The following is a 14,288-nucleotide window of genomic DNA, read 5'->3' on the forward strand; positions in this document are numbered from 1 at the left end:
TATTTAATATTACAGTGCATGTATACTGATCTGTTACGAAAGTTGTTAAAAGACATTTCCTCTAAAGCTGCATGGACCTTGTTCCAGCAAATTATCAAAATTTTGTGATAACTATTAATAGCCTCCTAATTGGGATAATCACTGCATGATTACTCTTGAAAAGTTCTTGTTTTTGTAATTCAAGTGATTACTATAGACATTTCATAGTTTATACCTACCTGTATAGGCCAAAGCCATTGTTTATGAGGCTGAAACATTTACATGTGAACAGAATTTTAAGATTGGAGCTCGCTTCCTGCTGTTTTTTCTGAGATTTTTGAGAACTGAACATTGTGAATTTGACACGTTTATGTGTTTTATACTATTCTACTCTGGGGTTTTAGCTATATTGTTGCAAAATCCTACAATGAAACTTTTCCATGTTTACTATAATTTACTTTACATGCTGATCTATTACCAAAAACTTGTTGAATGTGAACCTCATTATCAGACATTTTCTTTAAGAGCTGGACAGTCATGTACCTTAAAGCAAACTATCAACATTTTGTGATATTAATAGTTAGCCTCCTGATCACAAAATATTTACTATTCATGTTTTTCATTGGGATTTACTGCTTCAGTCTGCTTGATTACTCTAGAAAATACTGGTATACTTTTTACATTATGTACAATTTAAATAATGGCTACTTGACATTTCATAGACCAAAGCCATTGTTTTTTAAGGCTTAAACATTTATGAATATGTTTTATTAAACTGATCAATACTGGTAGCAGATAACTAAAATTTATCTGCAGTTTCTGTAATTCAAGTCTAATTTCTGTACCAGTTTAGTATAAGAATTTGTAAACAAATCAAACATACAAACAATTGATTATTGAGTAATTCAAACAATTATCAAATAATTGGAATATAAATTGCATTGTTTAAAAGTTAAAAGATTTATTGAAATATTCATTTCTGAACCTCTAAACTCTCCACAGACTACATGTACAGGTCTCTAGTCTCGTGACTCAGTGTATTAAATGGAATAGGGCAAGTCCAAGATAACACGCGCGTTACGTATGGGACATTCAGAGACTTTTATGACCTGAAAAATAGTGTTAATGGCTTTTGATCATATCAAACTTTATCATGGTGATTGATATCTAGGAGAAGTATAATCATGCAAAAAATGGAGAAAAATGACCTTCACAATTATATTCTAGAAGAGAAAATATGTGCCGTTACGTATGGGACCAGAAAAATTTTGTTTTTTTGAACATTTTTTTCAACCTCAAAACTCTCTGAAAGTATTTCATTTTACAACTTGTAACTCACTGTGATAAAAGTCACAACACTCAAGATTATCATAGGTAAGTTTCGTGTCATTAGGTAAAAAGCTCTAATTACAGGTTCTAATTAAAGACAGACATGACGTGTTACGTATGGGACAGTTCCGTATGGGACAGTTTGTCCCCCATTCATTTAGTGTGTGAAGAACCATGTCTATGGGTATTTTGCACAATTATTGAAGTAAAATCAGTTGAAACTACTCAAATACTGATCCAGATTGTCAAGGAAACAATATTCCCCAAATATTCACCATCCTAATCATATTCAATCATATTTTTATATTTTTATGACCAACCTGAGTATGCATGCCCTTTGTCCCCCATTCGTTTAGTGTGTGGAGAGACACATTTATGGGTATTTTGCAAAATAATTTTGCAAAATACCCATAAACAAATTTTTGCATAATTATTGAAATGGAATCAGTTGAAACTACTCAAATACTGATCCAGATTGATAAGGGAACAATATTCCCCAAATATTTACCATCATAATCATATTAAATCATATTCTATATTTTCATGACCAACCTGAGTATGGGGTATGCCCTATTTTTATCAGGATAGTTACTACTGAAAAATTGAATAGTTTAAAGTGTTTACTTCCATTGATGAAGGGCAGTTTGCCATTTTGTTTCAATAAAAAACAACTTGACACAAGAAATATTAATTTTTATAAATAAGCAATACCTGTGCTGTTCGCGCTGAATTTGTTTTTGCAATTTCGGCTTCTCATACGTAGGCTAGTGTTAGCGCTTCAAATGTAGCAGTGATTGTGTGTTAAATGTATGCGCGCGCGCAATATATAGTAGTGTGATTTTCGGCCTTTTATAATGGGCTAGAAAGATGGCGCACGAACCGACGGTTTGCTGGTTCGTGAGTCTAGCAAAAATGCAGAAAATGTGCAAGATTATCACACGATAATCACAGAATCCCGGATGGAAGTCTTGCATCTGATGGTTCTGCGTAAGTTTACGATTATTACGTTGTTCACAGTTCTTGATAAAAGAGAATTCAAATGTTTTTTGTGTGTCCGGATATCATGAACAGTCTAGCGTAAGTGACGCTAGTGTAGGTTATGTACGGTGCATATTGATATAGCGTAGGATTGACAGCTTCGCATTGTGCATTGTACGTTGCGTGTAGAGTTACTGTAGTTGTAGCGTCGTATAGATTCGCATTGGCTCTTTGTGTTATCACTTGGCCGTGAGCTGATATGATGTGTAGAGCAGTATTCAGAACTTGATTTATATGGTGGTAATACATTCAGAATTAATTCACAACTTCTGTAAAGATAGAGTTTGATTTATACAGTTGAGCAACTCAGTTTGTTGAGTAGGACTTCCAGGTGAAGATTTAAAAGTAGATATGAGGTTGGATTCGATATCAGTAATGATGAAGATTAGTGATAATTTTGCTGTGTGGACAGTTTCAGTTTAAATAATGCATTTGGACGTCAGGATGAATAAAAGACTGTCTTTTGTCTTTTTGTGTTCGAGGTACGTGCTTTACGTATTACATTCATAAGTATGTGGTTTGATGTATGGTAGCGTACAGGCTGAAATATTTTTACATTTTTGTGTGATATGAAGTGTACGTTATCATAGCATCTTAAGCAGCTCTGGCTAAGGGGAAATTATCATTTACCTTGCTTAATTGTACGAAGGCAAGCGTAGTGCCACATATGTAGGCATATAATGTGTGATGGAAGTTATTTTGCATTTTCCATACAATTCTTTGCAACTTACTGTATTATTTCACAGCTTGGGACAGGATCGCAATCAGAATGCATCCAGAAGGGCTAAGCTTCTAGGCTTGGAAGATCACAAGTCTTTTTACCGTTCGTTCGTTCATCACATACATGCGCACACGCACTTGGGCTTGCGCATGCACAGCAAGAAGGAGAATTCAATAAAGACAAGAGTGCAACGTTCGACTCGACTGTCTGCAATTTTATTCTTGTTGTACATTGTGTGTACGGCGGTTAGCTGACTGGATAGGATCTAGTGTTACCTAGAAATCCGAGGCCATCATAGTAAAAAGACTTATTCTTCGGGCCGAGTAAAAGGACTTCATCGTCAGGCAGAGTGAAGAGATTTCACATCGCTTACCGTACGCAAGGTTTCATCATGTCGACGAAAACAGAACCTCGACAACAAGGAGCGGAGTCACCGCAAATGCCTTCGCTGTCCACGCAGGGTGACAGACGTGAGACGGGGAGCGTGTCTTCGAGACCGTCTAATGCAAGTAGACATTTGTCGGTGACCTCTGAGGCTTTATTAGCTCGTGCAAAAGCAGAGGCAACTAGAGTTAGATTAGAATTTGCTAGAAAGGAAGCAAATCTTACACAGCAAAGGGCTGCTCAGGAAGCAAATTTTGCAAAGCAAAGGGCTGCTCAAGAAGCAGATCTTGCGAAGCAAAGGGCTGCTTAGGATGCAGAACGTGTAGTATTAGAGGCAGAAAGAGATGCTGCTGTAGCAGCAGCGCAAGTTTCTGTACTCGAAGCAGGCTTAAATGAAAGCGAAGAGTCTGTAAAGCGTGTTGAATTGAATCTTATGCAAAAAGATGTCAATGAACGTGTGGAGGATTATTTGTCCTCACTTGAGGTAGATGGTAAGATTCCAGTTAATGGAAATCACATCAACCAGGGGAGTTTAATTCCCTCCCCTAAGTTTGTAAAAGAAAATCAGGAAGGTCAAGTACAAACAAAACTTGGCGTACCTCCTGAAGATGGTGTGTATTCATCCCAGTATGTTGGGATGTCCAAGTGTGACAATGAAACAAAGAGTGTTAATCGTAGGGAAGGCATTGCTTTCCCACCTAACTTAGACATTGTAAACGTAGTTTTTGACATAAGTAATGTATTGCTTAAGAAGGAATTGGTGTCAAGTGGCTTGGTTAAATTCAATGACCGTGCATTCAGTTACAGATCCTGGAAAGCTACGCTCGGACGTGTTATCACAGAGCTCCAGCTGACACAATCCCAAGAGATGGGTTTGATCATGAAGTGGTTGGGTAAGGAATTTTCCCAACTGGTCTCTGCCATTCATGACATTCATGTTGACCGACCGAATGTTGGTGTGAGTAGAATGTGGGAACTCCTTGACAGGAAGTACGGTTCCCCAGAGGCAGTAGAACATGATCTTCAACAGAGGATTGAAGACTTCCCTAGACTTACACATAGGGAGAACGAAAAACTAGAGCAGTTTGGTCATTTGCTCCTGGAGATCGAGTATGCTAAAGAGAATGGGGATTTCCCAGGATTGCTGCATCTGGATTCTGCCAGAGGGTTGCAGGCCTTAGTGCAGAAGTTGCCGTACAATCTCCAGGAGAAGTGGGTAATGGAGGGATCCCGGTACAAGGAAAGGTACCGGGTGACTTTCCCTCCTTTCAAGGTGTTCAGCGAGTTTGTTCGCTATCACGCGAAGATTCGCAATGATCCCAGCTTTATGTTGCCTCGTGACATGAAGCATCAGGAGGTGGCGAAGAAAACGGTCAGTGTCAGGGCTACTGACGTGAAGGAGGTTCGTCCTTCGGCTTCAAAGGAGTTTTGTCCTATCCACAAGAAGCCACATTCGATCGTTGAGTGCAAGGTATTCCTTGCAAAAACGGTACCTGAGAAGAAGAATCTTCTCAAGCAGTACCAACTGTGTTTCAGGTGCTGCCTCCCGGGACATGCAGCCCGGGAGTGCAAGGCAAGGGTGAAATGCGAATCATGTGGAAGTCAACGCCACTTAACGATTCTTCATTGGGAGTATAGTAACGAATCTGCGAAGAGTACGCAGAAACCTGAAGACCCTCCCAAAGACAATCCTCGAACCAACATCACAAGTGCATGCTCTAAGATGAAGGGTTCTAAATGCATAGGAGGAAAATCCTGTGCAAAGATTGTACCAGTACTTGTGAGGTCAAAGAGGGATAAGAGTATTGTGGTCAAGACATATGCAGTCATAGATGACCAAAGCAATAAGACCATAGCCACATCTAAACTCCTAAATAAGTTCGATGTTGCCTATGACGAGATTAGCTACACTCTACGCACATGCAGTGGAGAGGTGTCTGCCTACGGCAGATGTGCTGACGATTTTGTGGTGGAAGACATCCACGGCACTGTCTGTTTGGAGTTGCCAACAGTCACAGAGTGTTCATACATTCCGGATTTCAAGGATGAGATTCCTACTCCGGAGATAGTCCAGGTATATGATCATTTGAGGAGCGTTGAGATCCCACCAGTTGATCACAATTGCACAGCAACTCTGTTGATAGGCAGGGATGTAGTTGAGGCGCACCATGTCCTAGACCAAAAGATTGGGCCACCTGACTCACCATTTGCACAGAAGTTATGCCTTGGCTGGGTTATCATTGGTGATGTGTGCCTTCGAGGGGTCCACCGGAGTGCTGGACAGACAGTGAGGATTTCTCCCTTGCGCACTCAGATTCTTTCTACAGGCCGGCCCACATGTCTTGAACCCTGTCCGAACGAGTTCAGGTTGAAACACCTCTTTGACAATGAAGATGACAGTATCAGTCTGTCAATCGAGGAACAACAGTTTGTCCGTTTGATGGTAGAGAAGGGAGGCCTGAAAAATGGCAAGTGGACAGCTCCACTACCCTTCAAAGAGCGAAGGGATCGCCTTCCCAACAATCGTTCACAAGCTTTGAAGAGAGCTCAGATCCTCCAGACGAATATGGTGAGGGATCCAATCAAGAGGGAACACATGTTGACGTTTATGGAAGGGGTCATTTTCCAAGGCCATGCAGAGGTGGCACCACCTCTTGATGCACATGAAGAGTGCTGGTACCTACCACTGTTTGGGGTGTATCATCCCAAGAAGAAGGACAAAATCAGAGGAGTCTTCGATTCCTCGGCCGAGTTCATGGGACACTCCCTGAACAAGGTTTTGTTGAAAGGTCCTGATCTGACCAATGACTTGGTTGGAGTGCTGTTGAGGTTTCGGAAAGGACCTGTTGCAGTCTGCGGAGACATTGAGTCAATGTTCTTCTGTTTTTCAGTAGCTGAAGAGCACAGGAATTTCCTCCGATTTTTCTGGCACGAAGACAATGACTTTGACAAGCCCCTTATCGAGTACCGTATGCTCAAGCATGTGTTTGGCAATTCCCCTTTTCCAGCCGTAGCAAACTATGGTTTAAGGGACCTGGCCAGAGATGCTGAGCCAGACGTTAGGGAATTCATCCACGGCAATTTTTACGTTGATGATGGACTCACCTCATGTGAGGATGCAGAAACAGCCGTTTCACTCATGAAGAGGACACGGGCCATGCTGCAGGAGAAAGCTAGCATTCATTTGCACAAGATCGCATCAAACTCCCAGACAGTACTTGATGCGTTTGATCCAGAAGAGGTTCAGAAAGACATCAGGAACCTCACATTGAGCGATGGTACCCCAACTCAAAGGAGCTTGGGTGTTCAATGGAATTTGACTGATGACACTTTCAGGTTCCAAATCGAGTTGGTGACAAAGCCCTACACAAAGAGAGGAGTTTTGTCCATGATCAATGGAGTGTTTGATCCATTGGGTTTCCTTGCCCCGGTTATGATTCAGGCAAGAGTCCTGTTCAGAGAAATGATAACTCACAAGGTAGAGTGGGATGTTGTGCTCCCTGAGGTGTACAGGCCTATCTGGGAGTCTTGGACCTCAGGATTGTCAGAGTTGGAGTCACTATCGATTCCTCGCAACTACCTTACCTGTCCTGAGAAAGGGATCTTGCATGTCTATTGTGATGCTTCTGAGGTAGCAGTCGCTGCTGTTGCGTACCTGATAGATGGGGATGCTGAAAACTCCAGTGCAAGTTTTGTCTTTGGAAAGTCCAAACTGGCTCCAAAGTCGGGTCACACCATACCAAGACTGGAGCTTTGTGCTGCGGTCTTGGCCACGGAAGTTGCCAGTGTTGTGTGTAGAGAGTTGAACATTCAAGCCGCAACAGTAGTTTTCTTTACGGACAGTAGGATTGTTCTTGGGTACCTGAACAACACGACCAGAAGATTTCATACCTATGTGGCCAACCGGGTTCACAAGGTTCTCACCTTCTCCCAACCTTCACAATGGAGGTATGTGCCTACGGCCAACAATCCTGCAGACTGTGGCACACGCCCGGTTTCAGCTCGGTCTTTGAAAGGATCATCATGGCTCACAGGTCCTCAGAAGATAGCTACTCAGGAAGTAGTGAATCCAGTGTCAGAATTTCCACTTGTAGATCCTGACCTAGATGAAGAGATAAAGCAAGATGTGAACATCCAGGTCACCAAAACCAGTTTGGAACTGCAAGGACTTGTTCCAAGGTTTGAAAAGTTCTCAACCTGGAAAAGCCTAGTCAGAGCGTTTCGTTTGCTCATACACATTGCTCACTCATTCAGCTCCAGGAGTGGCAATGGTTGCCATGGCTGGCACACATGTAGCAACACAGATGTTGAATCTGTACGTCATGCAGAGATGATGATCTTGAAGGAAGTACAGAAGCAGACCTTTCATGAGGAATATGAATGTCTCAGAGAGGGAGTACCTCTACCTTCTAACTCCTCAATACGGGACTTAGCACCCATTCTGAACCAAGATGGTTTGATTTGCGTTGGTGGGAGGTTGAGGAAGTCCTCACTTCCTGTGGTAGTGAAGCACCCGGTATTAATCCCCGGCAAGAGTCACATTGCCAAGCTCCTTGTGATGCACTATCACAATAACGGGCATCCTGGCAGACAGTTGACAGAAGGTTCTCTGCGTGATGCTGGGTTTTGGATTATCGGGGGCAAGAGAGTCATATCTGCCGTTATCCACCGTTGTGTGATCTGCCGCAAACTCAGAGGGAAGACTGTGCTCCAACGCATGGCTGACCTCCCTCAAGAGCGTCTAAAGATCGGACCTCCTTTTTCCCAGGTTGGCGTTGATTGCTTCGGACCATGGGAAGTGGTCACCAGGAAGACCAGAGGAGGCGCTGCCAAAAGCAAGAGGTGGGGAATGATATTCTCCTGTTTGACCTCCAGAGCTCTTCATATCGAAGTTCTTGAGGAACTGAGCACTTCGTCATGTATCAATGCACTGCGGCGATTCATGGCTGTGCGAGGCAAAGTGGAAACCTTTTGGTCCGATAGAGGATCAAATTTTGTGGGAGTCTTGAACGACAAGGTGTTTCGCACCTTTCTTGAGAGGAACAACATAGAGTGGAAGCTAAATCCACCCCATGCCCCACACATGGGAGGAGCCTGGGAAAGAATGGTAGGACTATTCAAGAGAATTCTCAATGGCATTCTGCTCGAGACTAGAGAGAAAAGTTTCATTCATGAGACTTTGGTCACATTCATGATGGAAGCAATGGCCATCGTGAATGCTCGACCTCTTGTTCCACTGAGTTCTGATCCAGAGGACACGTCTTTCCTCTCACCTTCGGTGCTCTTGACTCAGAAACATGGGAGCATAGAAGAGGTGCTTGTCGAGGATTGCAAGCGTAACATGTACATTGCTCAGTGGAAACGCGTCCAAATCCTGGCCGACAGGTTTTGGAAACAATGGAGACTCCGCTACTTGCAAAGCCTCCAGCAGAGGCGCAAATGGATAAGTACGGAGAGGAATGTCATGAAGGGTGACATAGTCCTGTTGAGAGACAGGGAGGTCAAACGAAATCAGTGGCCTCTTGGGATCGTTGAGAGTGTTGGTTCTGGAGATGATGGTTTAGTCCGTCAAGTTGAAGTCCGTCTGCCTGCAACTGGAAAAACCTATTGTAGGCCAATCCAGGAGTTAATTTTGTTGGTTGAGGCGGAGTAAACGCCTGTTCATGGTCAGTTTGAAGGCCACTTGTTGACAATTGTGCAGTTTTAGAGTTTACACTTTGCATGTAATATGTACCATAAGTTATGGGTATTTGTATTCAATCAATAGCGGATGTGTTGTGGACATCCTAAGTAACATTTTAAGTTCTGGAATTTCAACGTCCATCGGACGTTGGGGGGGAGTGTGCTGTTCGCGCTGAATTTGTTTTTGCAATTTCGGCTTCTCATACATAGGCTAGTGTTAGCGCTTCAAATGTAGCAGTGATTGTGTGTTAAATGTATGCGCGCGCGCAATATATAGTAGTGTGATTTTCGGCCTTTTATAATGGGCTAGAAAGATGGCGCACGAACCGACGGTTTGCTGGTTCGTGAGTCTAGCAAAAATGCAGAAAATGTGCAAGATTATCACACGATAATCACAGAATCCCGGATGGAAGTCTTGCATCTGATGGTTCTGCGTAAGTTTACGATTATTACGTTGTTCACAGTTCTTGATAAAAGAGAATTCAAATGTTTTTTGTGTGTCCGGATATCATGAACAGTCTAGCGTAAGTGACGCTAGTGTAGGTTATGTACGGTGCATATTGATATAGCGTAGGATTGACAGCTTCGCATTGTGCATTGTACGTTGCGTGTAGAGTTACTGTAGTTGTAGCGTCGTATAGATTCGCATTGGCTCTTTGTGTTATCACTTGGCCGTGAGCTGATATGATGTGTAGAGCAGTATTCAGAACTTGATTTATATGGTGGTAATACATTCAGAATTAATTCACAACTTCTGTAAAGATAGAGTTTGATTTATACAGTTGAGCAACTCAGTTTGTTGAGTAGGACTTCCAGGTGAAGATTTAAAAGTAGATATGAGGTTGGATTCGATATCAGTAATGATGAAGATTAGTGATAATTTTGCTGTGTGGACAGTTTCAGTTTAAATAATGCATTTGGACGTCAGGATGAATAAAAGACTGTCTTTTGTCTTTTTGTGTTCGAGGTACGTGCTTTACGTATTACATTCATAAGTATGTGGTTTGATGTATGGTAGCGTACAGGCTGAAATATTTTTACATTTTTGTGTGATATGAAGTGTACGTTATCATAGCATCTTAAGCAGCTCTGGCTAAGGGGAAATTATCATTTACCTTGCTTAATTGTACGAAGGCAAGCGTAGTGCCACATATGTAGGCATATAATGTGTGATGGAAGTTATTTTGCATTTTCCATACAATTCTTTGCAACTTACTGTATTATTTCACAGCTTGGGACAGGATCGCAATCAGAATGCATCCAGAAGGGCTAAGCTTCTAGGCTTGGAAGATCACAAGTCTTTTTACCGTTCGTTCGTTCATCACATACATGCGCACACGCACTTGGGCTTGCGCATGCACAGCAAGAAGGAGAATTCAATAAAGACAAGAGTGCAATGTTCGACTCGACTGTCTGCAATTTTATTCTTGTTGTACATTGTGTGTACGGCGGTTAGCTGACTGGATAGGATCTAGTGTTACCTAGAAATCCGAGGCCATCATAATACCTGCTGCGTGGAACCCCAGTGATCGAGTAGATATATGATGTCTGTCTAGCAGTCAGGTCATTGATTCGAGTCACACCTCAGTATGTATACCCATGAATTTTGTCGTGGCTATTATTGAAACCTGAATAAGGACAATTTGTGTATCACTTGCAATGAAAAAAAAAAATCATTTTACTTTATATTCTTTTTAAATATTTATATCACACCATTTCAAATTGGATCTCCATCACTAAACTTTGAATTCCTCTAGTCTTAGGATTGTATGCTCTTTAGTAATTCATATAATTGGTTTCCGATCATCTCATTAAATGTTGAAAACTGAATCCCCATTTCTACAAAAAACTATACCATCCCTTTAATGCACTGTTTTTTCATTGTGTATTTTGCCATTTTCCCCTCCCCCTTTCTGAAAATTGTTCAGTCAAGTACATGTATTGTTTAAAGTGTCTGTAACTCAAAAAGTAGCGACAATGTTGGGATGCTTTCTTCAGGATGATTGACCATTTGTGTACTGAGAGACCTTCCCAGCTAGCTACATGCCTTCACATGCATTATGTATGAGGATGTCCCATACGTAACGCATTTGTCCCATACGTAACATTATTTCAATGCCTTATAAAAAATATTCCTTTTACTGTTTTTTCTTTTTTCTGTGGTATTTAATTTCTCTAAACAATAAATTAGAACTTTCGAAAAGGGCATTAATATAACCTTAGCAATTTCAGAAAAAACCTAAAAAAATGACCTCAATTTGTTATGTATGGGACATCTCATGATAGGACACGAGCTAATTTGCATAATCCTTTGCATAATCCCTAAATTTTCATACCAAGTTAAACTATTTGATGAACTTCTTATGTCCACATATTAATCAATTATCATTTGCTTTCCTTTGAATTAATATGAATTTTTATAAATGTCCCATACGTAACGCTGTGTTTCACATTTATGCAAATGAAGCCCTTGAAATTTGCATAAATTTACGTAATATAATTTTTTCTTCCATGGAAATCAAAACTTCAACTCATAAGCTTCAAAATGATACCAAACATGTCAATATTGAGCAGAGATGAAATTTTGTCTTCTGAGGGGACCTTATCTTGGACTTGCCCAATAGTTTATGGATGACTTGTTTTATCTAGATAGCCTGAAATCCATTTAAATCTAGTAAAATAAAACAATCAAATCAAATTCTCAATTAAATCCTCAATTTCTGATGCATTTGTTAACTGGAAAAGAATGTAATTTAATGAAATAGACTCTGTTTCATATCATTTTGTTGAATACAATTTTTGTCTCAGTACAAATGAAAGCTTGGAAAATGACTCCATTAAAAATGAAATTTATCTTCAAGTTGGTATTCTAAATGTAAAGTTTCCTGCCTTTTGGTAATCTCATGGATAAAATGGGATTAATTACTGTCAGATCAATGTTCAAATCAATTTAGATTCTTTATTCATGGAGTTTGTTTGTGAAAAAAAAGTTGTCTTGGTAAGGTTTCTTTGGATTATTAAGACAAAAAATCGTCTTGTGATCATGTGGACAAACTGTAACGTGAGTTACCGTAACGTGAGTTACCGCTTCACATGACGATACCTGGAGAATGTAAGACAATGTGAATTTTTACCATACTCGGTGATGTATGTTGTTAGTCCATGACTTTGACACAATAGACTTTAAAGTCTCTCTGTTTCTTGTTTAAGGAAACTTTTGAATATAAGACATGCCAAATTTTTGCATGTCCAAATTATGTAACGTGAGTTACCGACATTTGTAGTGTTTTTTCTCATAGTTCTCATAGGAGTCTGTGGATGTAATGTTGCTGTGAGGTAGGATGGAGGTGCATGATACTCATTCACATATAGTAACTCATATCACTAATTAGGTTTTAAGGATATTGATCTCAACGACCTAATTTTGAGTTCAAAATGTAACGTGAGTTACCGTGGAAATGCCCACACATTATTTTTTTTTCTCATATTTACAGTCCTACGTTTAGAGTCCCTATTGGTTGTCACAGCCTTTCTGCTGGACTGAGGCACATTGCTACACTTGAGTGGGCTTGCTACATTTACACATTTACTGCTAGGTCAAGTTTGGAGGGATTATTGAATACATTTGTATTGATGAAAAAGTTTTGCAAGTCAAATAAGCTACACATTGTAAGTGCCTGGGCATACTGTATAAAGGTTGAATCAAAAAGTGAATGTCACATCTCACCTGCAGACATGTCAGGAGGCAGCACAATGAATTTTGCCGCAGCTACTTCATGGGCAGTTTGCATTTCCAGGCAAGCATCAATGTAGCTCACATGGAAGATGCTCAAAAACCCAAGCAGAAAGTCCTCACTTTCAAATATCCTGTAAATTATGCAGTGGAAAGAAAAAAATTACTGTCAGCATTACAATCACAATAATGATTATTCACAACATTTACATACCGGTAGTGCATTATCATATGAAAATTCTCTAAGCACTACAGGAAAAAATAGAAAAGGAAGAAAGGAAGAAAAAAAGCAAAGAAAATGCAACTATGGAGATAATTCTCACATACCACTCTGAAATATTGATTGCTTTCTCTAAAATCTTGATATCTTCACAGAAGACCGATTTTTTTTTTCTTTTGGTAAAATGCAAAATTTTGTTTTGGCTCAATGAGATTACTAGACTGTATCAATTGGAGACAGAAAAACAAAACAAAAATTCCAACCTAGGCACTTGTGCTGGATAGAGTCTAACTATGATATTACCATGAACTGATAATTCTTATTTTACATGAAGCAACCCACATACAAACTGAACTTGTCATACATAATTTGAAATCCCTTAAAAAAAGACCAAAAAAGCCTGGATGCTCTATGATACAACCCTCTTTTCACTCAGAGAGAGAGAGAGAGAGAGAGAGAAGAAGAAGAAATGATCATGTCTGTCCTCATCAACTGGGTACAGTCATAATGTCAATAAGGGGAAAAAAAAGTACTGGTTAAAAACTGTCACTTTGTAGGTTGAATGTAAATTGACATATAAGGATAAATTCTGATGCAATTTACTTTATACCTCAAAGTATCATGGCAGTTGGCATTGGCTGTGAAAACAAAGTTTGCATCTTTGATAGTAGACACTTCTCTGCCTCCATGTTTAACTGTAATATTGGGAAGAGAGAAAACCGAATTGGAAGTGTGTAACAGAGAAAATGAGTATTGGAAGCTGAAATAAAAAGTCTGTAGACAATTTAGTTACTATATGAATACACATATCACATTCTTTTTTGCAACATCCATGCATGCAGAAAAAAAGTGTACCCACCTATGAAGAAACCCTTTATATTAGCACATCATGTCTACCATATTATGGAAATCTTGATACATAAAAATTATGTGAAATACACGTGTAGGCCCTGTGGTAGGTGTCCAACACATCGACACTGGATTGAAACTGACACCCCTTTATTTATAGCATTGCGCATAAAGAACGAAAATGCACGCATGAGACTACGCACAGTGTTCAGTGGGGCTTTAATTCTTTATATCCAAATACTACTGAAAAAAAATTATAATAAATAGCAACAGCAGCACAATGATACCATATGGATCTAGAACCTAGGCCTTCACATTGCTTAATGTGCAATTCTCATGTATTGGTAATGGAG

General features: G+C 40.1%; 1 protein-coding gene across 1 annotated transcript; it reads left to right on the forward strand.

Moving 5' to 3' along the window:
- The first annotated feature begins 4,418 nt into the window (after positions 1–4,418).
- LOC139712221 (uncharacterized) lies at positions 4,419–9,104 on the forward strand. Its single transcript, XM_071624058.1, has one exon. It carries the CDS (start codon positions 4,419–4,421, stop codon positions 9,102–9,104), a length of 4,686 nt encoding a protein of 1,561 aa, XP_071480159.1.
- Positions 9,105–14,288: the final 5,184 nt, after the last annotated feature.

Source organism: Diadema antillarum, unplaced genomic scaffold, assembly GCF_040938485.1.
Source record: "Diadema antillarum isolate AM-2024a unplaced genomic scaffold, OU_Dant_1.0 seq00001774_RagTag, whole genome shotgun sequence".
In the NCBI taxonomy this organism is placed as follows: domain Eukaryota; kingdom Metazoa; phylum Echinodermata; class Echinoidea; order Diadematoida; family Diadematidae; genus Diadema; species Diadema antillarum.

Excerpts from the sequence above, each read along its gene's own strand:
- LOC139712221 (XM_071624058.1), top strand. The coding sequence starts at position 4,419 with ATGTGGGAACTCCTTGACAGGAAGTACGGTTCCCCAGAGGCAGTAGAA.